We start from the raw sequence: 27160 nt of genomic DNA on the forward strand, positions 1-27160 counted from the left end.
GATTAGAATTTCGCCTGCGGGGTTGGAAAAGCAGAGTCGTACGCTGATAGTTCAGATCGATTCAAGAGTGCATAAGGCTAAAGGCTGACAAACATCCCTTAACCTTGTTGATAGGGTCAACAGTGGATAACACATGCATAAAACTGTAATTGAAAGACAAAATGAACTAATTCAATGAATCAAAATCTGAAGAACTGAAGATTCACACACATGATGAGACAATGTTAACTGACTGCAGCTAGTAAGATAAAACTTGATTTATTATTGTTTGACATTTATACAAAAATACAGTGTTTCATAGTCTGTTTCAAGAGACTAGTAGATAAAAGTAGCTGGGATAAAATAAAACTGCAGCAGATGTGCACAACTGCATCAAGGAATTTTCTCAGCACATAGTGTTCTTGAATTGAGAATGCGGCTCTGAAAAAGAAACACACCATTCAGTAGTTGAATAGTTTAACATAGACTAAACATACAAAAATATCTAGATGAAATACATTACTGAAAGTTAATCAAATAAATAAATAAATAATAGTTAATTTCAGCAGTTATGACGCCCAAATAAATAACTAAAGCAATGAATTCCTAAAGCTGTAGGTCTAAATTACCTGTTTCTCTTCGGATGTTAGCACCCCTTCTACGGCGACCACTTGATACTGTCTGTGTTTCAGGCCACTGGGCAATTTGCGCATACGGCGTACCATAGTAGCTACTGTATTCTGTGACAACACTCTCCTCATTTCCCCAGGTGCAAACTCCGGATCAAAGAGGAGTAGAAACAGGTTGCCATTTACTTTCTGTTCCACTCCTACAATCGAGCGACTGTGGCCTGATCATAAAGACAGAACATGTACGTCATCTTACAAAGGCGATTCTTTTCCTGGGAGGTCAATGCTATCTAGACTTTCATGAGGGACAAGTGCTGTAGTTTACAAGAGAAACCCGAGTCTTGAAATACCTTGGTGCTGGAGGTATAAAGGTGGTAATGTTGTCTGCACTACTTTGGGTGGCAGTCTTGCACTCCTACTGGCAGAATGTGAGAAATATTGTTTTACCCACTCAAACATTCTGAGGTGCGTGTCTCCTGGGCCAGTGGGCTTGTGAAAATCCACAATTTGGGCTCTAAAAATGTTAAGGAAATTTAAGATGTAAATGTACTGTCCTGTTCAAAAGTTTAGGGTCAGTAAGATTTTGTAATGTTTTTGAAATAAGTCTTCTGTACTCAATGCTGCATTCATGAAATATTACTACAATTTAAAGTAACTTTTGTACTTTAATATATTTTAAAATGTTATTTATTCCTGTAATGTCAAATCAGATTTTTCAGCATCATTACTCCAGTCTTCAGTGTCACATGTTCCTTCAGAAATCATTCTAATATGCTGATTTGGTGCTCAAGAAATATGTTTTTGAGGAAACAGCAATTAATTTTTTTTCAGGATTCTTTGATGAATACAATGTTCAAAAGAACAATTTATTTGAAATAGAATTTTTGTAGCAATGGATAAGTCTTTACTGTCATTTTTAATACATTTAATGCACCCTTGTTAAATAAAAGTATTCATTTTTTTCAAAACAAAAATCTTAGTGACCCCAAACTTTTAAATGGTAGTGTATGTGTGAATGTAAACTTGGGATTTCAATATATACTTCACACTAAGGGAGGTGAGAACTGCATAGATTTCTGTAGCTCCTATCCAAGCCCGTGTCCCCTGCAGCCGATGTTTGAAGTGTGAAGCACCCTGAGGATCTGCACCTTGAGCCCACGCCTCCTCGATCATGGCCTGCACTCTCGGGATGCTGGGAACTGAAACTGAAGGAACATTTTATGATAGGTACTACTCAACAAGGAGCTAAGAGAATACATGATGTTGCTGATGTTGTACCAGGTAAAAGGTTATACTGCTCCATCCTGTGCAAAGATGAAAGAAGCATCTGGAAGTTTCTGTAACCACATCCCCAACCTTTGTCCCCCTCCGAAGAGGAGTAGTGATCAGTCTCAGCACAGAGCCACACATGCGAACAGTCGGAGGCGTCTCTCTGGTAGTACCTATACAGAGCTTCCATAAGTCCTGAAACAGAAAGGTTAACCAGCTAAATCTAAACTATCAGTTGCTTTATGCAGTTTCATTTTCTACAGGTTTCTGTATTTAAATAAAACAATTATACAATTTAAAAAAAAAATAATAATAATAACAACAATAATAAATGATTGTTATTTATGGAAAAAAAACATCTAAAAACAAATTAATTCATAAAAAAATTAGCATGTATAATTAATACAAATAATAATAATAATATTAAATATTTCATAATATTATTGTTTTATTGTAAATTTGATGAGCATAAGAGAATTCAAACTTTTGAATATATAAAGACTTTGAACTTATAAAGATATAGAACTGGACAGATTTTCATATGTGTAGATTACTGGTATAGCTATGATGCAGTCCCTATCAGACCTGAGGTTTTGCTTCTGCCATCATCCACCCCCGAGGCCAGAGATTCAAGCATCTCCACTCTTTTCCTGTGGAACTCTGCAGGAACCATCTGACCTCGAGACACAGCCCTCTCCATATTCCTCTCCATTTGCTTGCGATAACCACCACTGTTATCAAGCCCAAACTGCTTCTAAAAATCACAGGAAGATAAAATAAAGCATTTTTTTTTTGTGGTGGATTTGACACGAAGGTGAGTAAATGACAGAATTGTAATATGTTGGGTGCACATTTCCTTGAATTCTAATAGTGAAGATGTCTTTAGCTTACCTGGAGCTTCTTAAAGTCCTCGGCTTCCCGTCTGCTCTCTAGCTCCCTCCACTTTTGCTCCTCTTCCTCCTGAAGCTTCCTAGCCAGATTCAGGTCTCCAGATGAATGTCCTTAAAACACCCAAACCAAATGAACATCAAGTTCTGCTGTGCCAATAGTGTCTTTCTTGATGCATTGTACTTTGTGAAGACAACCTACAGAACTTTCCATGAACAATTCCATGAAAAATGTCATATGCATTTGCGTACTTGATAATATCTACATACCTGTTGCAGACGCTGAGCCGTATTCCAGGTGTAGCTCAACATGCTCCTGCAGGGAGGTGCTGCTGGAACAGCTCAAAGAACACATTGGACACTCATAACGTATCACACCTGGAGATTCCAATTATACAGTTACAGTTTAGTTTGGTCATTCACTTTTTGAATGAGCAGAGCTGCCATATCCTTGCTAACTCACCTGATCTACCATTGCTTGTAGAAGATGCTTCTGTTGAAGTGCCAACATCAGGATCGGCCCCTTAAGAGGGCAAATCATATCAGACATCAATCATAGACCGTTAGTGATAAAAAGAGGGTAAAATAAAAATGTGTTACTTTGTAAACATGCAAATATTCTTGATGTTTTAAACTAAGACACCTTCAGCCACATCTTGGTCCTGTAAATGAAGCTCAACATGCTCCTGCAGAATAAAGCAGTCATTGCAGACCAAACTGCACATTGGACATGGAAATCGCCCTTCTGCAACATACAAAGGGAAAAGTATTAGCCTAATGGCTTACTGTGAAATCAATTTTATGTTGTAAAGTCAAGAGCACCTTTATTAGGCGAGGACAAGCGCTTCTGCTTTGATTTTCGATGCCCATCTTCTCTCTCTCTTCTGGGGTTAGTGCTGGGTGTTTGTGTAGTCCTGACCAGTTTTATTGCACCATTCGCTGTGGCTGCGGCAGGTGGTGAACTCTTCAAGCTAGTCGAGGTTTCCTGAGAAAGGGTGGTCCCTGTAATCGGAATGGCCATCCCGTTTACCTGAAAGGGTGAAGGGTGGCTAGATGACGGGGGTGAGACTTGAGATACCTTGTGCGTATTTTTCACATTGGAAGTCCTTGAGGTATTGAGACTTTGAGCAAACCAGTCATTTGAGTTTTTCTGTCCACTGTCAACCACTGTTGCATTCATGTCCTTGCAGTCTTTTTCTATGTGTACGGTGCTGATGTGGAAGCTCAGCTCATCGTACAAGACCCCGGACAAAGAGCAGAACGGGCAGGCCATCACATTCTCCATGTGACTCAGGAGGAGATGGGTTCTCATCTCTGCTTCAGACGGGAGCTCTTCACAGCAGATGTCACACACAGGCATCACACAAGGCTGGATGAAACGAACAGAAGAATAGTTTCAGCCAAAATTTCATAGTTACAACAGATTTTGTTAGCACAATAAAACTGGGGCAAATTACCTCTAAAAACCATTAGTGTGAATGGCAAGTGGAATAAAACTAAAGTGGTGGGGGAAACAAATAAATATGGTAAACGTCTGTTAATATTTAAATACTATTAAACAATTATTTGTATATAATATGTATAATTCATGTTATTATACTCCTGTGCAACGTTTGTTTATAAAGCCATAAAGGAAATTATAATCGCATTTATTTATGTGACAATTAATCGACAGCCAAAAGCTCATAACTGAAACAGATATGTTTAGCTTGGTATATTTTTGTAAGGGACGCATTTAAAATGTCATTATCAGCTAATAGCAAAACTCCCAGAGTCGGCTATTTGACCTGGATTTTACGAAGACGCTCCAGACGCGACATTATGCATCGATTCTGTCAACAAAACTGGACAATAAAGCTGCAACACAAACAATACCATACATAACATGTAAAAGTCTTCTTCTACTGACTGCACAACAACAAAAATCCACTCTGAAACTATCTCGAAATCGCTATTTGAATGCAAAATAAGTTACCTTTTTAGAGGTAGAAATGTTGACTTGAACAATAATAACCCGTTTCGCTTTCCATTTATTTTTATTGAATGAGGCCGCTCATGAAAACCGGAAACAGCAGCGGAAGTGACGTTCACGCCAACAGTCGACGCCATATTGCCCTCAGCTGGATGAACGCGGGAGGGTCTTGAGAGAAATTTAAAAACACACGACCAGCTTTTCCCTCTCCGAACCACGACTAATGGGTGAGAATCATACGCTATCTAAGATGTAAATGTATTTTCTTTTCAGGGAGCGAATGAGGTAACATGGCCCTTAGACAGAGTAATTAAACATTTTGACGTTTATGCCAAGCTAGCACAACACGGTTAGCATGTTAGCATAGAGCACAGTTTAGGATGAAAGTGGAAAAGCCTGCTGGAGTTAAGTGATTATAAACCTCTAACGTATTAAAAGTGTGTTTGTGGCTTTATATGACTGATTTGATTTGTGACCTGCATGGTCTTGGTTCCAACTGTCCAGCTATTGCACACTAAATTATGCTCTAATGCGCAACGGAAATAGATGGATACCAGAGGATACCAGGGACATGTAGTTGTTTGACGAGCCAAATAAACTGTGTGGTATCAATGTTGGTACTCAGGCTTATACGTTTAATGAGCACCATGATTGCTTATGTAGTGTGTGGTTAAATTTTATGTGTAGTATTAGTCCAGTCCTCCCATATTCATACATAACAAGCTGATCCGATTAAAACAGCATTGTTTACAAGTGCTGCATTTGTCTAAACCGAGTATTTATAAGGTAGAGAAGATGGACGTATGGTTTGAACCTTAAATAGAAAGTTTTTCCTAAAAATGAAACTGCTGTGTTCATGTTGTTCCAATCACAACCTGAATGATTTTCTTTCTTCCACTGGTGTTATACAAAAGATGTAAGACTCGTTCTTCTTCAGAACACAAATTATCTTTTTGATTCAATCTGAGAGCTTTCTGTCCCTTTGACAGCTACGCAACTAGGCTACCACTTTAATGCTTCTAAAAGTTAATAAAGAGATCGTAAAACTAATCCATATGAATTGAGCGGTTTAGTCCAAATGTTCTGAAGAGACACGATTGCTTTATATGATGAAGATATTGAATGTAGGCTTTTATTCACATAACACATTCATCAACTCACACATCAGTTGTGGTAAACGTAAGCGCCACTATGTTCGCTTGATGTGCGAGAACCAATGAGGTACATTCTTGTGTGTTACGTTGGGCTTCCGCAAGAACCAATGAGGTTCATTCCCGTGTGTGACGCAGTAAGTTTGAGCTTCCGTAAGAATCAATGAGGTTCATTCTCTTGTGTTATTCACATAGACTGTATAAAACAATGGTGTGTCCGTGACATCACCCGTAGGTTTCTGAAGAGCATTTTTGAAGCCCAAAGTGGGCAGACCCGGCCGTCCCTATCTTGGCAGTCCCTCACTCCCATATATCCGAAAATGGGAAAAGAGGCCGGACGTGGGTGGAGCTGAGGTGTCTGGTTTTATACAGTCTATGGTAATTACAGGCCTGTTTCCTACACACATTTTTGAGGACATGTCAATAATTAAAACAAATACTTCCAATATAGTCTGTGTTAGTAAATGTTACGCTATTTATGAAATGCATGCGTAACATTATATGACAGCGTTTCAGACTGTTTTATACGGTCTATGGTTTCAGCCTACAGCTAATCACAGTCTCTGTCGGATTCTGAAATGTAGTAAAGTTTTAAATAAAATTATAAATAAATTAATAAATAAAATCATCTTAGAATTTCACTCACTGGATAAAATGGAGCCCGGACTTCTTGGATGGTCTGTTAGTACAGTTAACTGCATAGCAAGCCATATTATTTGATAATTGTATGAAATAATCCAGAAAAAAAGCACAAACACGGCAGAGACCCTAACCGGCTAGAACTGACCCTTCACTAAGCCCCGCCCTCCTTAGTTACTGTTGCTACGTCTTACGGGTTTGGAATGACATGAGGGTGAGTAATAATGACAGAATGATCATTTTGGGGTAAACTATTCCTTTAAATTACAGTAATTAATTACAGTTAGTAATGCATTACACCCAACACTGTTCTGAACTGTGTTCTTAAAGAAGCGGAACAAGAAGAACATTAAACGGATAATGAAGGAAGTTCAGCATGCAAAGTGTCAGTTAGCACTGGTGTTACACAGGAAATGCTTGTATTGACAATGTGTGACAACTATAATTGCTTTCAGATAAACCATTCCTTTGGTCTTCACATGCTATTTGGCTCAAATTATGTGGAGAATTGTATACTGGCTCAACCAGTCAATCTTGTATGCATTTCTAAAGTTGATGTGCAGAATAGATAATTGAGTATCAGAATGTTCATCTGACCTCATTCCTTTTTCTAATCTGAAGATGCAATGGCAAGCCCGGGCAAAGAAAATTATCGAATGAAGAGCTACAAGAATAAAGCCCTGAACACCCAGGAAATGCGGAGACGGAGAGAGGAGGAGGGGATACAGCTCCGTAAACAGAAGAGGGAGGAGCAGGTTTGCCATCATTGTTTCTTCCTTATACAAACACATTAAGTTGCATTTGCATTTGTGTTTATGAAGGACTGATTGTACATTATGGAATAAAACTGTGTATTTTGAAGGGCTATATTACTGGATTTGTTTATTTAACATATCAGTTCAATGTACATAGGAAATTAAATTGTTATATATTCTCTGTAGCTTTTCAAGAGGAGGAATGTGTGTATACCACCTGGTGATGAGTCCATGCTTGAATGCCCCATTCAAGACCCTGATATCAGCTCCACTGTACCTGTATCAGGTGTAAGTAATCCAGTCAAACAATATCTAAACAATCTTTCCCTTACACAGATGATTACAGTCAAATTCACAGAGAACAGACATAAGTGTCAGTACTTTTGCCATGGTTGCCATATTTATATATTTATTATATTTAAATATTTATATTATCATAATTATAAGCATATTGAATTGACTATACAGCACTTTAAATCTAGCACAGCTGTAAATGTTGTGTAATAAGGAAGCATGTTATAGAATTATGTAATATAAATTATATCATTATATTAATATAAATTAATCATATCAAGTCATATATATTTTATACTCCAAAGGCTGCGCTTTATTTTGGTGCAAAAATACATTTTAACAAATATTGTGTAAAGTTATTACTATTTAAAATGAGTTTGTTTTCCATTTTTATACATTTTAAAATGTTGATTTATTTTATTTTTATATTTAAAAAAAAAATTCCTGTGATGGGAAAACTGCATTTTTAGCAGCCATTGCTCTTCAATGTCATATGATCTGTCAGAAATCATTTTGATATACTGATTTGGTGCGTAAGAAAATGTTCTTCTTATACCAATGTTAAATGTGAAACGGTTGTGCTGCTTATTTCTGTGGAAACACATTTACATCTTGCATTACAAGACCAATACTGGCACATTTTTGTCCATTTTCCTGGTACATTTTAAACCTTTTTAACAAAAAAAAAGCACATCTAGTATGAACATTATTGTGTCAATCTGTGCAGGAAGGAGTTATAACCCAAGACATGATTCAAATGATGTTCTCTGAGGATCCAGACCAGCAGCTCATAGCCACTCAGAAGTTCAGAAAGTTACTCTCTAAAGGTTGGTGTCTTCATTCCTAAGTCTCAGATTCAATGATTATAATCATTTAAAGATTAAGATGTTATTAATTTCCCTCAGAGCCCAATCCTCCCATTGATGAGGTCATCCTCACACCTGGTGTCGTAAACCGATTTGTTGAATTCCTAAAAAGGAGTGATAACTGCACTGTGCAGGTAAGAACATGTAGCCCTTTGAAAGCTAAATTGCTATTACAGCCAAGCTTTAAGATGGTATTGTTGCTTGTTTTTACCAGTTTGAAGCAGCCTGGGCCCTGACCAACATTGCCTCAGGGACCTTCCAACACACCAAGGTGGTCATTGAGACAGGGGCCGTGCCTATCTTCATAGAGCTGCTTAACTCAGAGTATGAGGATGTACAAGAGCAGGTGATATTTGCAGATTTTAACTTAGTTCATGCCTCTCAGCCAATAGCTGGTTTATCAGATCTCCACAGCAGCATGAAAGTTATCTGTTGTGTATAACTGTTTTTGCAGGCAGTGTGGGCATTAGGAAATATTGCCGGGGATAATGCAGAGTGCAGAGACTATGTCCTCAACTGTGGCATCTTACCCTCTCTTCAGCAGTGAGTCCCTTCTACTCATCCCAAAACTGCAATTGCATGCGTTTATATTCGTTGCTTTTAAAGAAGTGCATAATACCTGCTGGAAGCTATTCGTTATCTCAATAGCGCAGGTCCCTACATATTTGCCGATCCCTAATGTCATGAAAATGGCATAAACGCACACAGTTCCAAACCCTGAACAAGCAAATATTTTGAGCTGTGATGTTAAATATAGACATGCAAAATATAAGTCAGTTTAAAAGAGCCCTTCAAACAAATCGGACACCGTTAATTAGGGCTGCCACTGACTACAAAGTTTTCTAGTCTGAAGTTTATGATCTAATTGAATTACTTGAATATATGGAGTGGTATCGGAAACTGGTTTCAGTTTCGGAGCTGAGAAAGAATATTGTTACATTGTTCTACATTACAGAGAAATACTCACTAAACTATAATAATGAGCATTTAAAATATAAATTAAGCACTCAAGCGTGCACACACAGCTTGCTGCAGCGCAACGGCAACAGATTATGAATGTGTTGGGAAAAAACGCAGAGAGACTGAGCGTTTGAACAATTTATTGATAAACTAGTGATTTCTGACTCGTCATTTCCACAGTATAGGAAATGCACATTAAGTTAAGCATGCAGTAAACGTGGTACTAATTTAGCTTCCACAACGCACAAACACAAATAAAGCGCACATTTATCTAGGTTAACATTAATGTTAGAGCGATCGGCCATGTTAACATTAGGCTGCTACTTGCTACATGTTTCCAACTCAAGATTAGGAAAAACTCTAGTCTAGAGATTAAAATGAAGAAACAAAATAAGTGGTTGTAATGAAGGTATGTTGTTGTGGGAAGGATACGGGAACTGGCGAATAATTAACAACTTTAACAATCATAAAATAATTAAACAAAACAAAAGTAAAGGCGGCAGCCACTCACCGCTGACTGCCACACACATAAACTAAACATAACGCAAAATAAGCCAGGCCTTTTCCTCTCTCGTCCTCCACTGTCGTCGTCCTAAAGTTAAGACAGTTTTTAGGATTTTTTGTGGAGTTAGGATGCTTCTGTAATACCCTTTTCCTAGTAGTTAAGATAAGATTATGCACTTAAGAAATGTCATTGTGTAATAGCTTTTGTCCTAAATGAGGGCCTAACTGAAATTGCTATGGTTACCAAACAGATAAGATAGGATTCTAAAGTTAGTATCTTTCTGTAATGCGCCCCCAGATGTCTAACTGGACCAAGCTAACAGTTCAAACCTTAACACTTTGGTTTATTTCCTAGGTTCCAAAAAAAAAACCTTCCTGTTCTTACATATTTTTTTTTTCTCTCATTGTATGGGTTTTAAAGGGGTTAAAAATCATGGAATCTCTCCGTGTTCAAAGAATTAAAATCTTGTTGAAGTCTTGATTACGAGCCATGTCCTTATAAGAACAGCTGACACTGAATAAACCTCACTTCCTCATGTCATTCTGATGTTTCCCACTCTCAAATTTCTGGTGTGTGCTTTGTTACTTGAGATGGTGTGCCTATGTTTCACTGTGCTATGGCATTTTTTTCAGCGGTAGATTTTCCCAATGACCCCCATCTAGTGGTCTGATTGTGAAGTACATCGGTTTTATTTCTCCCCAATCCCCTCATCTCTGCAGGTTGCTTGCCAAGTCAAATCGGCTCACTACCACCCGGAACGCCGTGTGGGCGCTGTCCAACCTGTGCAGAGGGAAGAATCCACCGCCGGACTTTGCAAAGGTGAGTTCGCAAACCAGTTCTAGAGAAACCACATTCTAAATGGATAGTTATCACATTTCAGTCATGCACACAAACACACTCTTTGTTCTAACAAGCGTTTTTCCTCTGTAAACATGATACATATACTTGAACAAGCAAATGTTCCTGCTACACAGGTGTCGCCCTGTCTGAGCGTGCTCTCCAGATTGCTCTTCAGCAGTGATCCTGATGTTCTTGCAGATGCCTGCTGGGCACTTTCATATCTGTCAGATGGACCCAACGACAAAATCCAGACAGTAATTGACTCGGGCGTGTGCCGCAGGCTGGTGGAGTTGCTCATGTGAGGAACAGGCATGCTAACACAAGCAATAAACCTTGTATCTGTTTTACCACTGACTTAGGCATAAAATCCATGTGTGTTGGCCATTCACAGGCACAGTGATTACAAAGTGGTGTCTCCTGCACTGAGAGCGGTGGGGAACATTGTAACAGGAGATGATATTCAGACCCAGGTAGTGTAGCTCCTTTGTGACATGCTAAGTTGTCCACATAGAGTCAAACATTAGGAGCAGTTTTCTGATCTGTTGTGCTGCTCTGTCCTATGTCAGGTGATTCTGAACTGCTCCGCTCTGCCCTGCCTGCTCCATCTACTCAGCAGTCCGAAGGAATCCATCAAAAAAGAGGCCTGTTGGACAGTCTCCAATATCACTGCTGGGAACAGAGTGCAAATCCAGGTGCTTCAGCCAGACTGTGACACTAGAAGATTATTACACAACACATTGTATCTGAACACCTGTGGCTTGATGCTCTTTCTGTTGCAGGCGGTGATCGATGCCAACATATTCCCAGTGCTAATCGAGATTCTGCAAAAAGCAGAGTTCCGCACCAGGAAGGAGGCCGCGTGGGCAATAACCAACGCCACCTCGGGAGGCACGCCAGAGCAGATGAGGTGCACTGTGGGCTCTTTTGCTTTGTTTTTTACCTCATTCTAGGAATTTGAAAGGATTAATTCTGATTGAGGAGGACTCATTGCCGCTCATTATTTTTCGAATGTTCTGAGAATGTTGATCTTAGTTTGCTTATGTAACGCATGCTAAACCACCCACATGCTGCCTCAGGTTATCATTTACCCATAATCTGTTTTAAGACAGGACTCGAAGAGCTTAGTAATTATGAAGGGATTTGTGTTAGACTAATAACAGTCATTAAACCACTGAGTAGGATCAAAGTGCATGATACATTTCTGGCCTGTAGATGGCAGTAATAGTCATCATTAAGGTGATTTTTATTTTATTAATTTTTTTTATACAATATTTTTTGTGCTTATGTAAATACTAGGGCTGCCAATTTAACACAGTAATTTACTTTACTTAATAATAAAAACATGAACACTATTAATCATGTTAAAATGCAGGAAAACAAAATCCAAGTGATATTTTGTTTATCTGATGTTCCAAGAAGTCCTAAATTACTATTTAATACTTTTCCCCCTCTCATTTAGATATGTTATGTTTAACCCTACATGTACATTATAGGAGAGAATGCTATGTGTTCTGGGGTTTAAAGCAAACTTTTTAAATGGTTGTAATGTTTTGTTTTACACACAGGTACTTGGTTTCTCTCAACACCATAAAGCCCATGTGTGACCTGCTCACGGTGATGGACTCTAAGATTGTGCAGGTGGCTCTGAACGGTCTGGAGAACATTCTTAGACTGGGAGAACAAGAGTCCAAACAGAACGGATCGGGCCTCAACCCTTATTGTGCCCTCATTGAAGAGGCTTACGGTAGGCATGCGTCACCTCATACTTCGTCACCTTATGCAATATATATATATATATATATATATATAAATATAAATAAATTCAGAGAATTTTGATTTCCAGGTTTAGAAATTGTATTTCTAAATAATTATCGACATTATAAATATTTGTAATTAAGTTCTAAAATATTTACTTTTGTGAGCAATTGAATCTTTAGAAAATTATTTAAAAATAATTATCCAATAGTCTCAAACAACTGGAAAACTAATTGTGACCCTGGATCACAAAACCAGTCTTATGTTGCACAGGTATATTTGTGGCAATAGCCAACAAAACATTGTATGGGTCAAAATTATAGATTTTTCTTTTATGCCAAAAATCATTAGGATATTAAGTAAAGATCATGTTCCATGAAGATATTTTGTAAATTTCCCACCTTAAATATATAAAACATTTATTTTTGTGAATGGATGCAGCACTATCGCCAATAGAAATGGACAATTTTAAAGGCGATTTTCTCAATATTTTTCTGTACCCTCAGATTCCAGATTTTCAAATAGTAACAAACCATACATCAATGGAAATATTATGTATTCAGCTTTCAGATGATGTATAAATCTCAATGTAAAAAAAATTACCCATAAGACTGGTTTTGTGGTCCAGGGTCACATTTGTGTTTGACTAGCTGCTGTTTTTTGCAGGCCTATTTTTTTTTATTTTTTTTATTTTTTTTTTATGTAAACATTTTGAATGGTCATTGTTTTCATTCATGCAAACACTTGTTTGTTTCTATTTTGACTGATGTTTCCCCTCAGGCTTAGACAAGATTGAGTTCCTGCAGAGCCACGAGAACCAGGAGATTTACCAGAAGGCCTTTGACCTGATCGAGCACTACTTCGGGGTGGAGGAGGAGGACGCTAGCATCGTTCCGCAGGTGGATCAGAATCAGGGCCAGTACATTTTCCAGCAGCCTGAGGGACCGATGGAGGGCTTCCAGCTCTAACCCTTACATCTGTGCTACTGGCCAATCTTCAGGCCTTGCTTCCTCCATCCTGCTTTGGAGTCTCCTCTCCCTCCCTCTCTGCAGCGCAGGACCTCCGCTCCAGCCTCGCTCCAAGACACGGAGGCCCGGACCCGCTACTCACAGCAGAGATGACACCTGCGCCCCCCCCAAAACCCAACCCACTAAATCTTCTATTTCCATCCTGCCCATCTTCCAAGCTCTTTTATCGAGAGAGAAGATCTGTGAGGTGAACCAAGGAGGGCAAAGCTCAGAGTCTGTAGTTTAAGTCCAGTTGAGACTTACAGAAAGCATCTTGCTTTTATTATTATCGTTGTTGATTGTTGTTGTTATTATTAGACATTGGCACTGGTGTCCTGTAAAGTAAACTTTACTCCATGTCCCTTGAGAAATGTGAAACTACCTCTTCAATCAGAAAACAAAATGTTTGACAAACACCCAGCCTTTAGCTCTGACAGTTCTCTTCTCTTGCTAAGCAAATGCTTCTATGCAAACAAATATGTAATTTTGAGGTGGCAGAAACCATAAGGTCTATTGTAGTGTTTGGCCAGACAGAGTAACTAATGTATTTGCATTGATACATTTGCATTGGATGTATTCCTTTACTTCATGTTCCATCACACCCACTGTGTTTGTTCACAGTGCATCCATCCTGAGGGCATGTCAAGCCTAGTTACACTATTTATTTTGGCGTTTTGTTAACTAGCAGCAAACTGCTGACCTTGGAGATTCATAGCCGTATTTATTTTGCTCTTTGGAAGGTCTGTGGGCTCCGGCTGTTGGGAGACCAGCACATAGCCCACTTTCTCTCAGCACCACTTTGCTAATGCTGTTAAAGCGTTAAAAGCGTCGCATGAAATTATTTAAGTGTGGTCACGTGATCACCAAGATGCAGTTGTTTGTATGTATGCATATCATTGAGTTTCTCATCTCACCTGAAGGTGTTTCTTTTTGTGCTGACTGGCTTTAATTTGATTTATTTAATGTCACATGTTAAAAAGTGTTGAGATGTAGTGAAATGTGTATATTATATATACATTGAGGATAGGAGGAAGAAGTTTTTCAGTGAAATGGTCTTGGTGTGCAGTGAAATACTAATATAAGGAAAGCATCTTTTATAGCATTCTTCATTCGCAGGAACTTTTCTCATATGTCCCCCACTAGTGCTCAAAATTCCTTTAAGGAACTTTTGTATAAAAATGTTTTCTTTTTTTAATCGCTTCATCTGAATTTTTCATGCAGAAGATTGCCTTTGTCATGAAACCTGTCTGGCACAAAGTTCCTCTGTTCTTTGTTTTTGGTGTGATTATTTACTTCCTCATGTTCTGCCCGTAAATCACTTGCACCCATTTACCTTTGAAACAAGTTTGATCCAAATAAGAGTTATAATAATGGAAAGTAGGTATATTTACAAAAAAAAAAACATTGAGATTGTAAAATTAAACTTTATCAAGCACATTCAATTGTGTATAGTTTTGTAAAATTTATCATGTTTGTACAATGTTTTCTAAGTTTTTTTTTTTTTTTTTGCATAAAAAAAAAAACATCTGTGTTTTAAGTTATCATTGGTACAACCCTTCAGTATAGAGGAGAGAGGAGATCATTGCTTTCCTCGAGGACAAATGTTGATATTGTGTGAAATAATGTAGGAAATAAAATGTTCTGTTACACATTTAAATAAGTGTACTGTGGTTTAATTGAGCAATAAGGTGCAGAAGTCCTTGCTGAACATAGTCTGCTTTCTTGTGAAGCGCAGCCTCGAGTCATGACCAAAAACGGTTCACTAACAGAAATTCTTTCCAGTATCGTACTGTAAGATGAGACCGGCAAACCAAGCTAGAGTAACAATGTTGACAGTATGTAAGTATTGTTTGTCAACTCCGTTAATGTAAATTGTGTTACATACTGTCAACATTGTTACTCTAGGTTGGTTTGCCTGTAACAGAATTGACCATTTAAAAAAAAAAATGCCCAAAACTGCTAGTATAAATGCTAAGAGCACATGGCACTAATGAAATCATGATTAAAACCCACTGTGATCCGTGATAAATGTATTTTTCCTTTTGATACTGTGCTAAAAAATTTGACATTTTACAAAACTCTGTGTAAGAACTTTTTAGATTGAAATATTTTCTCAGAGAGAGCACGCACACCTTTCAGTGCTTCAGATCTCATCAGTGGGCAAAAAATTATTTCCTGTATCTTCCATAGTTGTGGGAGATAAATAATACCACCAATTTATAGCAAAGTATGGTACGTAACAGAATTGACGCAAGATTTATGGACACATTTTCATTAGATAAAAGTTATTTTGAAACAATTTAATGTTGTAGAATTTGGGAAATTACTATTTAGGGATTTTATAAATAAAATATATATTACCAAAATTAAATATTTTACACAATGGTAAAAATACACTGACTAATTCGGACAAGAAATCATGATTTTCAGCTATATAAGACACTTTTTACACAACATATTGTTATGGCCTGTAACATCTTGTGATCCATGACAATGATTAACAAATTATTGAAATAATTAAAAATGTAAAAAAGAACATTTGAAAAAAGACACCAAATGTAGGCTACCTGCAATTGTAGAATCAGCCTTGTGCTTATATGGACAACGCTCATGCGTAACAAAGGTGTCCATATATTTGCACAGAAAAGCAGTGCAGTGAAACGCAGACACCTTATGAACTGCGAATGAATGGCTTAATCTTTTTTATGTCGTATAAATAATTAACACCGTAACACTATATATTTCTTTTATAAGTGTTATGTAAGTGAGACACATTATTTCCGTGAGACGTAAAGTCCAAAAACAATATTTACCGGTATACCAACGAAAAGACGTCAGATAACATTTGAATCACTCTCTGTGGTTTACAGGTGGGGGAGTGTGACTGGCAAGATACAGACAAAAACTTGAGTCATTTATGTGTTGCATCAATTTCACAGAAACAAACGTAGACTTCGATTGTTGTGCTGTGCACTAATAAAAGCATGTCAAGGAAGTCAACAAGCATGCGGTCTTGGAACACTATACTGCAAAAAGAATGTGGACACCTCATTTATAAAACGTGCGTAGGCCTACCATGAGGCCTACGCACAGATTTGAACCATAGACAGTATAAGATTTGAACTTAGAGTGTGCGTACGCTAACATCTACGCCAACGTTATGGATAAAAACCAAGCGTGCCGCACAAGCAGCGCACAAGCCCTGAAAAGTGAAGCCAAAACGTCTCGACTCGATCGCCCCCCGGTGACTGGTCCTAGTATAGGTCATAAGCCCCGCCTCCCCGTGTTATTCAACGGGACGTGAGACCAACTAAACAATTAAATTACACTTCAAATATCTTTTTTCCAAAGGTGGTTTCTTTCATTTGCTGTCGTTTTTATCACGCTGATGTAAGTTCAAGTGTCTGTTTCAAAAATAAGTTGGTTTTTAGTTAGTTACGTGATGCGGTGGTGTAACGTCATGATTGACAGCTGTGATTGACAGGTTCTCTGAGCGAAGTAGTCACTGAAGCACCAACGGACATTTTTTCGGGATCTTCGGAGGACTGAGGAGATTGTGTTTACTTTATTTTAACAAGCCTCTTGTCGTACTGCAATCAATTTTTTTAAAAGTGTGCAGAATCCACTCTCCCTGAGTGCATTCTGCGAGAGTGAGGGCGGAGCGTTGATTTCGCGGCTTTACTTCCTGCTCACTACTGCGCAGGTCTGGTCCCGAAATCGCTACTGCGCAGACTCAAGTTCCAATATGTCAGCGCCATATCGGGACTCTGGCGGCTTCAGTTCTCATCAATGGAAGAGAGCGAAGGGGCGTCGTCCATCTTTTTTTATATGATAAAAACTATCTTTGACGTGGAAAGGTGCTAAGCGCAAGACGTACGCACTTTTCCTTGTGGAGAGCTGGCGCATGGTATTTGGAAATCTAAGCAATTATATCTTTTGGACGTTTACTAATGCTCTATGTTAATGACATTAATTAGGCGGCGTTTACAAGGCGGAGATGTGATCCTAAGATCAAATAGGACAGGTTGTATGCAGTATTTTATCGAGGCCCCTCACTGAACAAATTTTTTTTTTTTTGCTGCTTGTTCAAATTGCTTAATTAAAATGAGTTTAAGCAACACAATTGTTATACATTTTGTCCTAATATAATTTGATTGTGTTCAATCTGCTATATGTAAAATATAAATTTACTTAATCCGTTTGTGTTGGATTACATTAATGATTTGTATTGCATTAACTGAAACTGGGTGGTGCTTGTTAGTTCCCAGCATGCTTTTGGATATGGCTGAATTAAGAGAGAATAAATGTTGAAATTAAGTGTTATTTTATGTTTTTTTGAGAAAATGAGAAAAGGGCAGACTTGATAGTGTGTAATTGTGTTTTATGTTCAATTACATTGGAATTATTTGAACCATTTAAATTACAGTGGGCTACCATTGTGGAGAAGAGTGGAGCATTTGTTCAAGGAGCATGTAAATCTTATCGTTTGTTGTGGTGACGTGTTAATTCTAGCTAATGTTTAGTTGAAATCTATCATTTAAATTGTGGGACATTAAAATGTATGACGTTCTATTGAATGAAAGAATATATGAATATGAATTCCTGAATTATGGAATCTTTGAAAGTACTCTTTGAAACTAATTAATTGTGTCACTGAAAATGACTTCATTCCATGAAGTTGAAGTTACATGAACAAATTGTGTTTGTTTAACTTAATTGATTCATGTGGGATCGATGTACACTATTAAATCATGTAAATCAAAAACACTTTTTTTTTCCAGAGCTGATTTACCTGTTTGGCTATTCCACTGAAGATGATTCAACATGCTACGTCGCCATGTAATGACGTTTACAAAAATTAATGATATTGTTGCAACCGTTTTAGGAGAGCAGTTTTGTGTCTGTGTGTGTGACGTGTGTGTTTAATTTACTTTTTCTTTGAGGTTTTACTCTATCCTTGCATTGGTTTATGAGTGATACTGAAAACCCCTAATTTATGGAAAGGATATTTTAAACAGCATATAGCTATTAAACAGAGTGTTGAGAAGCTCACTTAATGCGCTGCCACTTGTCTTGGTTTTTACAACTTCATTTACTTGTCTACATAAACCTGGGTATCATTCTTGAAGATTGTGTATTTAGATCATCATAATCATCTCGACAAATATTTGACATGGGCGCAGCTTTATCTTTCGTCATTATTATCGTTAGCACGGACTTTCAGTGTAACGTTATCTAAAAATCGGAATAATTATTGTTTTTGTGTTGAAGCGGAAAAATGTCTGGTGACAAAACTGGACATGCTTGTTTAGAGAGGGGAATACCGCAAAACAACATCTGACTGCATGCCACAGGCAATAATCACTCCACTGTCTGCGTTTACGATCGTAAAGGTGACGTTTCACTCCAGCAACAATAAAGAACTGATTCATCATCTGTCACATTTTTAGAACCGCTGCAAAAGTTTCCCTTCTGAGCCATTGCATATTTGCTCCCATTTCTCATATTTCGAGTAAGACCTTTATCATACCGGGTGACATTTGATGCTGAAGCCTGTAATATTATACTCAGGGTGAGAGATAAAAAGAAAACCTAAACATTTTGCATTTACACAAACCTTCAGAGAGAAATTATCCAATTTAAAATGTAATGCTACATTCAAAGTGATATATGACAGAATAAACTTAACACTGCGTAACATTATATTCTGTTTATTGTCTTATGCAACTGAATGCCTGAGCTGGACGTAGTGCTTTAAGTAATTCAAACAAAAGCCAATTACTAAAGCAGGTGATTGAGGAAAAAAGGTTTTACTTCAGCATGACATAAGAAACTTGAGCTATTTCCCTGTCGGAGACGAGAGTTTGGGGCTGTCATCAAGCCTCTGGCACTCTCACTGTCTCTCTCTTAGTATCAGTGATGTGTTGACTCTAGCCAAGAGAGACTCTGTCACGTGAAATACATGTAAAGAAGAGCAAACAGAAATGACAGTTTCATTCTGAAAAGGATATGGATGATGTTGTCTGCAAGTACAAAAGTGCCAGCTTCCCGAAAATTCATTTGAATAAATAAACAATTTTCAACTGTAATGCATTAATTAGATATTAATGTAAATATTTGTTATAATAGCCTAAATAAACTAACATTATTTAATGTAATGAAACTCATTTAAAATGAACTTTACTACATTTCTAAAGTTAATAAAGTTTATTCATTAAATTAACAGTTAATGTTGTAAAATGACGATTTATTGAAAGTTTGTCATGCATTGACTAATATTAACAAATGAAACTTGAAATTTTGCTTCAATTAACAGTATATACACATAAATATATATATAGCTACATTTAACAAATATATGTACATTTTACAAATACATTTTTCTTTCCAGATGATGGTGGATATGCAAAATTAAACAGGTGAAATTTTACAATACAGTTAAATTCTACATGAGTTAACGCATTAAGTATCATGAACTAACCATGAGCAATGAAAGTTTAAGTTATTAGTTACATTTTTGAAAATTAAACAATTTAAACAGTATATACACAATACATATTTTACAAATACATACATACATTTTATTAGTTTTCCATAATTAAATTAAAGTATTAATCCTCATTCAGATTAATCATCATAATGTTAGGTATTTCTTTTAACTCAGTCCATTTAAAGGTACAATATGCAAGAATTTTTGCCGCTAGAGGGCGCTACATTCCAAACAACAACAACGGCGTAGCTTGATGACGATGTGAAGGAGCGTGGAATGATGGGAACTGTCGTTTTAAACTCCACCGTGGATGTAAATCAGTCAGACGGGAATCGAAAAATCATGTTCATGGATGAGGCTAAGTTCTGTTTTTATAAATGTTGCGTTTAATGACATGCTTTTAGTGGCGAGGCTGGCGTGGTTCAGCGCGGTCTGTGATGGGAGAGAAAAGAGACGAGCAAGTAGGTCAAGTGCAAATGCACCTGTGTCTTATTGCAGTGATCGGCGTGGAGAGACCGCTTATAAGCCACGCTGGAACGAGAGAGAGACTGGAGAGAAAATTGGACGCAGAGGAAGAAAACCGGTGGATCCGAGCTCTCATTTTTGAACTGTTTTGTGCCGTCGCGGTTGCCACGGTGAATGCGCGTTGTGCGCGGCTTTTGTTTGTTTTGCTTTATTTTAATAAAGTACGAGTCCCAGTCACGACGACGCGTCTTCTTCCTTCCTGACTCTTAAACCTCATCACACTTTTATTTCATTAAAATGAATTAACCGCAAGAAAAGTAAGGTTTAATACTTCATAGATGTTACTGTATTTGTTGAATTCATTGTTGTGATAACGCTGCGCAGTTTTACGTGTTCTAAACAATTGTTGTAAAAGTAGGCTACATTCGAACATGCCCACATCATTTGCCAAAATACTGATTAATCTTTATGTATAACACATGCTATGTTTATTTACATGGCCATAAACACCAGACGTGATAAACAATGTCAATAAACTAAACACAAATCTAAAGCAATAATACTTTCCTTACATAAACATAACTATTACCGAATGCTACATTTGGAAAATATAAAATTAAGCATGCTTTGTCGACAGAACCAGCTGCAATCGGTAAAGAATAATTGTGTCCCATAACGACTGCAAGAAACAAGCTAAAGTTTGTAGCTTGATAGACGCTACAACTACAACTTCCGCATTTGTCCAGGACTCCACGCAGTACGAGCGGAAACCGAGGGTGACGCGGATATGACGCAATTGACTGGCGACTCCCAGCTCACCCCTGCTCTAACGCCCCGTTTCCTTGGTTAAAATCGCAATTTTCTCACGATTTAAAAATAGTTGGAAACATTTGGGATATTGTAAGTAATCAACTTAACAAAATATATAACACTGGCCTTGAGATTTTGGGATATTTTAATGCAAAATTCTTACATATTGTACCTTTAAGTTAAATGAAGACAACATGTCATCAAAATGGTTGCTTTGACTCATGATCTTCTTGCATCCAATTATTCTTAATACTATTTTAAGGTGTGGTATCTAATTTTGGTTCAGAAACTTGTTCCTTCTCAGGCACAAGTGACGGATTGGAAATGATGTAGGCTGAATTCTCCATCTTACTCTGTGGCTCAGTTCCACTCAAGCCCCTGATATTCTCAGAACTCTTCCTAGCGTATTCATATACATTCTTCATGAATGCGTCTTTGGTATTGTGCTCCTTTTTGTAAATAATTATGTAACATTTCTGCAAAAAGTGGCAGCTCAGGATTCCGTAGTTTGAAATAAGAATAACAACCACCTCCACAGCAGGTAAATATTTGCCATTGGTGGTGACATGCACAGGGATGAAGATGACCCAGGCCATGAGGTAGATGAGCATACCGAATGTGATGAACTTGGATTCATTATACTTCTGCGGAAGTTTTCTGCCTTTAAAAGCAAACGTGAAACATATAAGTGCCAACAAAGCTATGTATCCCAGCATTAACCCGAACATCACACTTGAACCTTCTTGGCATTCCAGCAGAATGACTTTGGGCTGCACTGCGATGTTTTTAAAAGGCGTGTGCAAGGTCAGCCAAACAGCGCAAATGATGATCTGCAGCCCCGTGCAGATACAGATGATCACATATGGCTTGTAGAGCCTGTCCAGTAGCTCCTTCACCTCTAGGTTCGTCTGGAATGCCAGAAGAATCTTCAAGGACTTGACCAGGATGCATGAGACACACAGCGTGAAGCTCAGACCAAAGATGACTTGCCTCACCCTACACGTCTCATTACTCGGTTCACCCACAAAGAAAAAGACACTGACAAAACTTCCCAGCAGCGAAAAAAGGATCAGATGACAAAGGGGTCCGCCTGCAGCCTTTACCACCGGAGAGTGCCTTTTCCAGAAGAACAGTGCAGACATCAAGAAGAGGAGGATGACGCCGACGGCAGCCAGCGTCAACAGAACGATAGCGAACCCACAATTCCACTCCAAGTACTCATAAGGCTTGAGATGACATTGTGACCTATTATCGTTTGACATACTATTGGAGTCACACTGGAAACATGCATCTGCATCTGAAAGACAATTTAAAAACATTTTTCACTGTTGGGATTAAACTGAAAATGAAGATCAGAGATTTTCATCCTAAAGGTTCTGTCGAGTTAGCTACATTTTTCATGCAAACAAGGTGCATTGTTCATTGTCGATAGCGTAGAGATGTATGACGCATTGCTCACACAGAAGTCATTTTCAAATCAAGTTTGCATGACCAACTTGAACATGAGTGAAATCTGAATTCAATTCAAATTCATTCTGATTGTAATGTCTGAATTTTACAGTGAAATTTCGCCCGGCAAAGGTGAATGTGACTTCACCTTTAGAGTAAGGAACTTGATACCAAGGAACTAACCTGTTTGGTTGGAATATTGGTTTTCCGCACAGGTGAGACACTCATAACAGCAAGTGTGCTGACCCTCTGCTGTTTTTTTGTACTGCCCTGGATGACAGCTCTCTGAACACTTAGATACCACCTGAGAAAAAAAGACTGCGTTAGAGAATGCTTTTTAGAAAATACTGTTCTGGCCATTTAACACAAAACCGGTTAAAAAACACAGTGCTGATGAATGGAAGACTCTCCAGGCATTTCACCTTTCCTTTGAGAGGACAATGTGCGAAAAGTAAAAAAAATTAAAAACAGAACATGTTCTAAATGGTATAACGGTCCTTCCATAGTATTCCGGTACTACGGAGCCCTTAAACAGGCATGGTGATGGGGGAAAAAATTAGATATGAAAAAAACTATATTTCAATGCTTTTGCATTCTCATAGTTTTACGTTCCCCTGGGGAAATCAGCATTCGCCTGAAAGACTTTTGTTATTTTCCAAGAACCTTTTACCAAAACTTTTGAACTCCTCAAGAAACTTTGCGCTCACTCGCAAAGTCCTCACATTTTTTGCAAGCGAACGCAAAGTTTCACTGGATAAAACTGTGAAACTTCACTGATGTAAAAAACATGCTCTAAGGCACTGGAAAATTGAGACGTGACAGTTGCCAAAAACGTCTGTTGACGTCAATAATAATAAAAAAGTTAATAATAACAGTAATACATTTGTGTAAACTGTAAAGAATTATACAAAAAAACACGTCCCAATAATACTGTGATACTACGTGTCATGATACTTTAGCTGGTCTCAGAAAACGGAACAGCTTACTTCAGCAGAAAATCTGTCTCTATAAAAATTATCATTAAAGAGTACAAGTTACCTGAAAAACACTTAGATTCTTGGTTGTTAAAGGTAAATTGCTGTAGGATGGATCGTATTCTCCTATTTTGCCATCTCCTTCAGATTCGTATTCATCCCATAGGAGGATATCATAGCCCAAATTAATGTCGCCGTTCTCATCGAAATTGTACATTACTCCTTCTTTCTCAAAAGTGACATTGAACAACTGTCTACCGAGCTGAAACACAAACATGCAATGATTTTTTTTAGGATGTTAATTGTGACAAGAATTTGGCAGCAAGTGTTTTTTAGTGTGGTAAAATACCTCCCAGGGCTGGATAGCTGTTGGGGTTTTGCATTGTCTTATTACGCAAAGTTCAGCCACAGCATTAGCAATAGCACTGACTGCCATCTGAACGTTGAAGACCAAGGCCGAATTCATGATCAGTTTCTGTACTGCGTTTGTAGAATTTCCTATATAAGGTTGTTTTAAAAATTCCTGCAGGAATGAATTGTTCATCTCATCTTCACTTTCAAACTGTAGATCCTTAAGGTACTGATGAAAGGGTGTAACATTTCCACTCTTAAAGGAGAAGCCCAGTACTGTTCCAATATCTGAGAGATTTACATCTTTCAGAATATCTTTAGCAGTTGACCAGTTATCGCTGGCCACCCATACCTTATTACTTGCAACATTCTTGCTCTGTAGACCCTTAAAAAGCAACTCCATTTGAGATGATTTAGCAAATGAAACCACCACATTAACCTTCGTATTTTTTTCAATGATGTCCACGGTCGTGTTGATGGAGGCGTTTAATTTTTGTTGGTTTGCTAGGGAGTCTGGTAGGATCGCCTTAAATGCCACACAAATTCCCTCGGTTTCGGTGTGCTTAACAAAACTTTCCATGGCAGAACGCCCATAGTCTCCATCTGTAATGATAATGCCAACCCAGGTCCATTTATTTTCCTTCAGAAGGTTTACCATGGCATGGGTTTGGTACTCATCAGTGGGGACGGTCCTCATGAAAGCTGGGAAACGACTTTTGTCACTTAGAATCGTAGCTGTAGATCCGTAACTAATCTGCAGAACAGATAAACAGATAACAATATATTACCCCATCCTAATTTTGAGCTCTATGAGTGGAGAACTTGCAAGAGCTTACCTGTGGAATCAGCATAAGGTTGAGTTCTCTGGCAACTGCGATGGAGATCTCCGAAGAAGAGGTCCCAATTAACGCCGTTATGGGCCGAACAGGTTGAGAAGAGTTTGTTGGTGAATCACAGTCTGAGAGAGGCCGTGTGAGATCTTGGACGGCCCAAAGTGCAGTTGTGACATCAGAACATGTGTCATAGATGCGGTATCCAAGAGTAATGTTCAAACTGCTCAACATGGGGGATCTGTTTGCCATTTCCACAGCATGAATCATAGCTAGAGCCTGATTTAGACCTTTTGTATAGAATCTAGAGAGAACCAAAACCACGTCGAGATGATTGTGACAAGATTCTTCAGATTAAAGCATATAAGATACTCAAGAGAAGACTTTAGTATGTACATAATTATGATTATTCACCATCTAATATATTTTTAGGGGAAAGCACCAAATCAGCATATTAGACTGGTTTCTGAAGGATCATGTGACACTGACGACTGGAGTAATGGTTGCTGAAAATTCAGCTTTGCCATCACAGGAATAAATTAGATTTTAAAATATAGAAAAATAGGAAACAGTTATTTTAAATTGTAATAATATTTCACAATATTACTGTTTTTACTGTATTTTGAACAAATAAATGCAGACCTTGTGAAAATAAGAGACATACGTCTCTTCAAAAAAAAGATTTTTTTTCTACATCTACAAATCTTTTACTGAAATATCTATAAATCCCTATAAACAAACAAAAAAAAACAAAAAAATAATAATAATAATAATTTACTGTCCAACATATATTCACAGACTTAGCCAGTGACAAAAATGATCGGTTCAGCCCAGTCCGCTTTTTTTCTGACCTTCATAACTGGATTCTCCAGAATGAACACTCACCTGCTGCAGGTGGGACGCTGAGGAGAAGAGAAGCTGTTTGAGCTGTTGAAGTTCACTGCCGTCACTGCCTCATGGATGGGGAAAAGACCTCCAATGATGATGTCTCCAGGGGCTGTTGCCCCAAGGAATTGTGTCAGAGAGGCATCTGTGACCCCCAACTGCACAGACAACATGAGTAAGAGGATCGTCAAATCCAAACGAGCCATCACTGCTGTAGGCTGTTTTCTCAGTTCAGCCGGGCGAATGACAGGTGTGCTCTCATACATCTGTGTTTATAAAACACGCTTCCTTCATATAGCTTTAAAAAAAACATGCAGACCTCCCACATGTTTCTCAAGTCCCTCCCTTACAGGAAGTTGAGGTAACTTCTGTTAAAAAAAGTATAGGTATCTTCCTGTAAATCAGGTGAAACATAAAAAAAATGCAGAAAAACGTCTTAACAAAACTACAAAAGGGCTGCAGGTTGTTTCTTAATACACTTGTACAGGAAAGAACAATCCTTCAAAGAGTTATTATAGTTGTAGGCCTATAATTGTCACTTTTCACAAAAAAAAAAATCTCATTTTCATTTAGTTTAACTTGGTTGTACCACAATATCTTAAACTGAAATAAAAATTCATAAATTATATACACACACAAAAAAAAGAGACAAATACATACAATCAACTAAACTACAAAAACGTTTAACTAAAATGAAATAGAAAAATAAAAACTAATTTAAAAGATTAACAAAAACTGTAATAGTAGGCTATCTCAATGATACCAAAACACTTATCCAAACTAATTTGAAACCTTATACTGTACTTAGATATGCATTTTTTCAGAGCACCTTAACATAACTTTAACTATAACATAAGTGGTGATGCTCACTTTGTTTTTGTCTCAGGGGGAAAAGAATAAGTTAAAGTGTGGGGAACTGCTAATACAGAGGTTAAAAGAAACCGTTAAGGGAAAAGAACCACGAAAAATATTATATTAAAAATATAATTCAATAATAAACATAATTATTTTTTATAAATAATATAAAAAAATAATTAAATAAAAATGAAAATTTATAAAATTCATGCAAATTGAAAAATGTACACTAAACAACGACCTACAAAAAACAAGAGACATGTTATAGTGCATCAACACCATTCATCACAGTAGGCGATATAGGCCTACTAAAAAAATATCTTGAAGTGAAAGTGGCTTGTTCACGCCACCTTGTGGTGAAGCACTCAGATACTTCCATAGCTTAATTATTGAAATAATAACTGGTAATTACCACAAAATACTCTCTTTCAAATAAAAATAAAAAACGTCAAATTTGAGATATAAAATTAGCAATTGAAAGATATGAAGTCACAATTTAGAGATATGGGCCTGGTTTCACAGACAGATCTTAGATTAAGCCAG

General features: G+C 37.6%; 3 protein-coding genes across 3 annotated transcripts; 1 reads left to right on the forward strand and 2 right to left on the reverse strand.

The window, feature by feature from the left end:
* Nucleotides 1-242: 242 nt before the first annotated feature.
* zufsp (zinc finger containing ubiquitin peptidase 1) lies at nt 243-4834 on the reverse strand. The gene is made up of 12 exons (XM_082150539.1): nt 4740-4834; nt 3587-4133; nt 3408-3509; nt 3228-3287; nt 3035-3142; nt 2769-2878; nt 2463-2631; nt 1887-2072; nt 1651-1813; nt 959-1122; nt 609-829; nt 243-420 (listed from the first exon to the last, which is right to left on the reverse strand). The coding sequence occupies exons 2-12, from the start codon at nt 4122-4124 to the stop codon at nt 373-375; spliced, it is 1869 nt and encodes a 622-aa protein (XP_082006665.1). The 5' UTR covers nt 4125-4133; nt 4740-4834; the 3' UTR covers nt 243-372.
* Nucleotides 4835-4862: 28 nt separating this feature from the next.
* Nucleotides 4863-15168, forward strand: kpna5 (karyopherin alpha 5 (importin alpha 6)). Its single transcript, XM_082149405.1, has 14 exons — nt 4863-4963; nt 7148-7281; nt 7468-7569; nt 8303-8402; nt 8481-8575; nt 8656-8787; nt 8896-8984; nt 10626-10725; nt 10881-11044; nt 11138-11216; nt 11313-11438; nt 11526-11653; nt 12312-12490; nt 13282-15168. Exons 1-14 carry the CDS (start codon nt 4960-4962, stop codon nt 13467-13469), a joined length of 1620 nt encoding a protein of 539 aa, XP_082005531.1. The 5' UTR covers nt 4863-4959; the 3' UTR covers nt 13470-15168.
* Nucleotides 15169-19738: 4570 nt separating this feature from the next.
* gprc6a (G protein-coupled receptor, class C, group 6, member A) lies at nt 19739-26045 on the reverse strand. The gene is made up of 7 exons (XM_082149031.1): nt 25763-26045; nt 24884-25181; nt 24046-24801; nt 23761-23958; nt 22906-23026; nt 21447-22570; nt 19739-20176 (listed from the first exon to the last, which is right to left on the reverse strand). Exons 1-6 carry the CDS (start codon nt 26026-26028, stop codon nt 21531-21533), a joined length of 2679 nt encoding a protein of 892 aa, XP_082005157.1. The 5' UTR covers nt 26029-26045; the 3' UTR covers nt 19739-20176; nt 21447-21530.
* Between the last annotated feature and the right edge of the window lie 1115 nt (nt 26046-27160).

This window comes from Leuciscus leuciscus, assembly GCF_965113295.1.
Source record: "Leuciscus leuciscus genome assembly, chromosome: 20".
NCBI classification, from domain to species: Eukaryota; Metazoa; Chordata; class Actinopteri; order Cypriniformes; family Leuciscidae; genus Leuciscus; species Leuciscus leuciscus.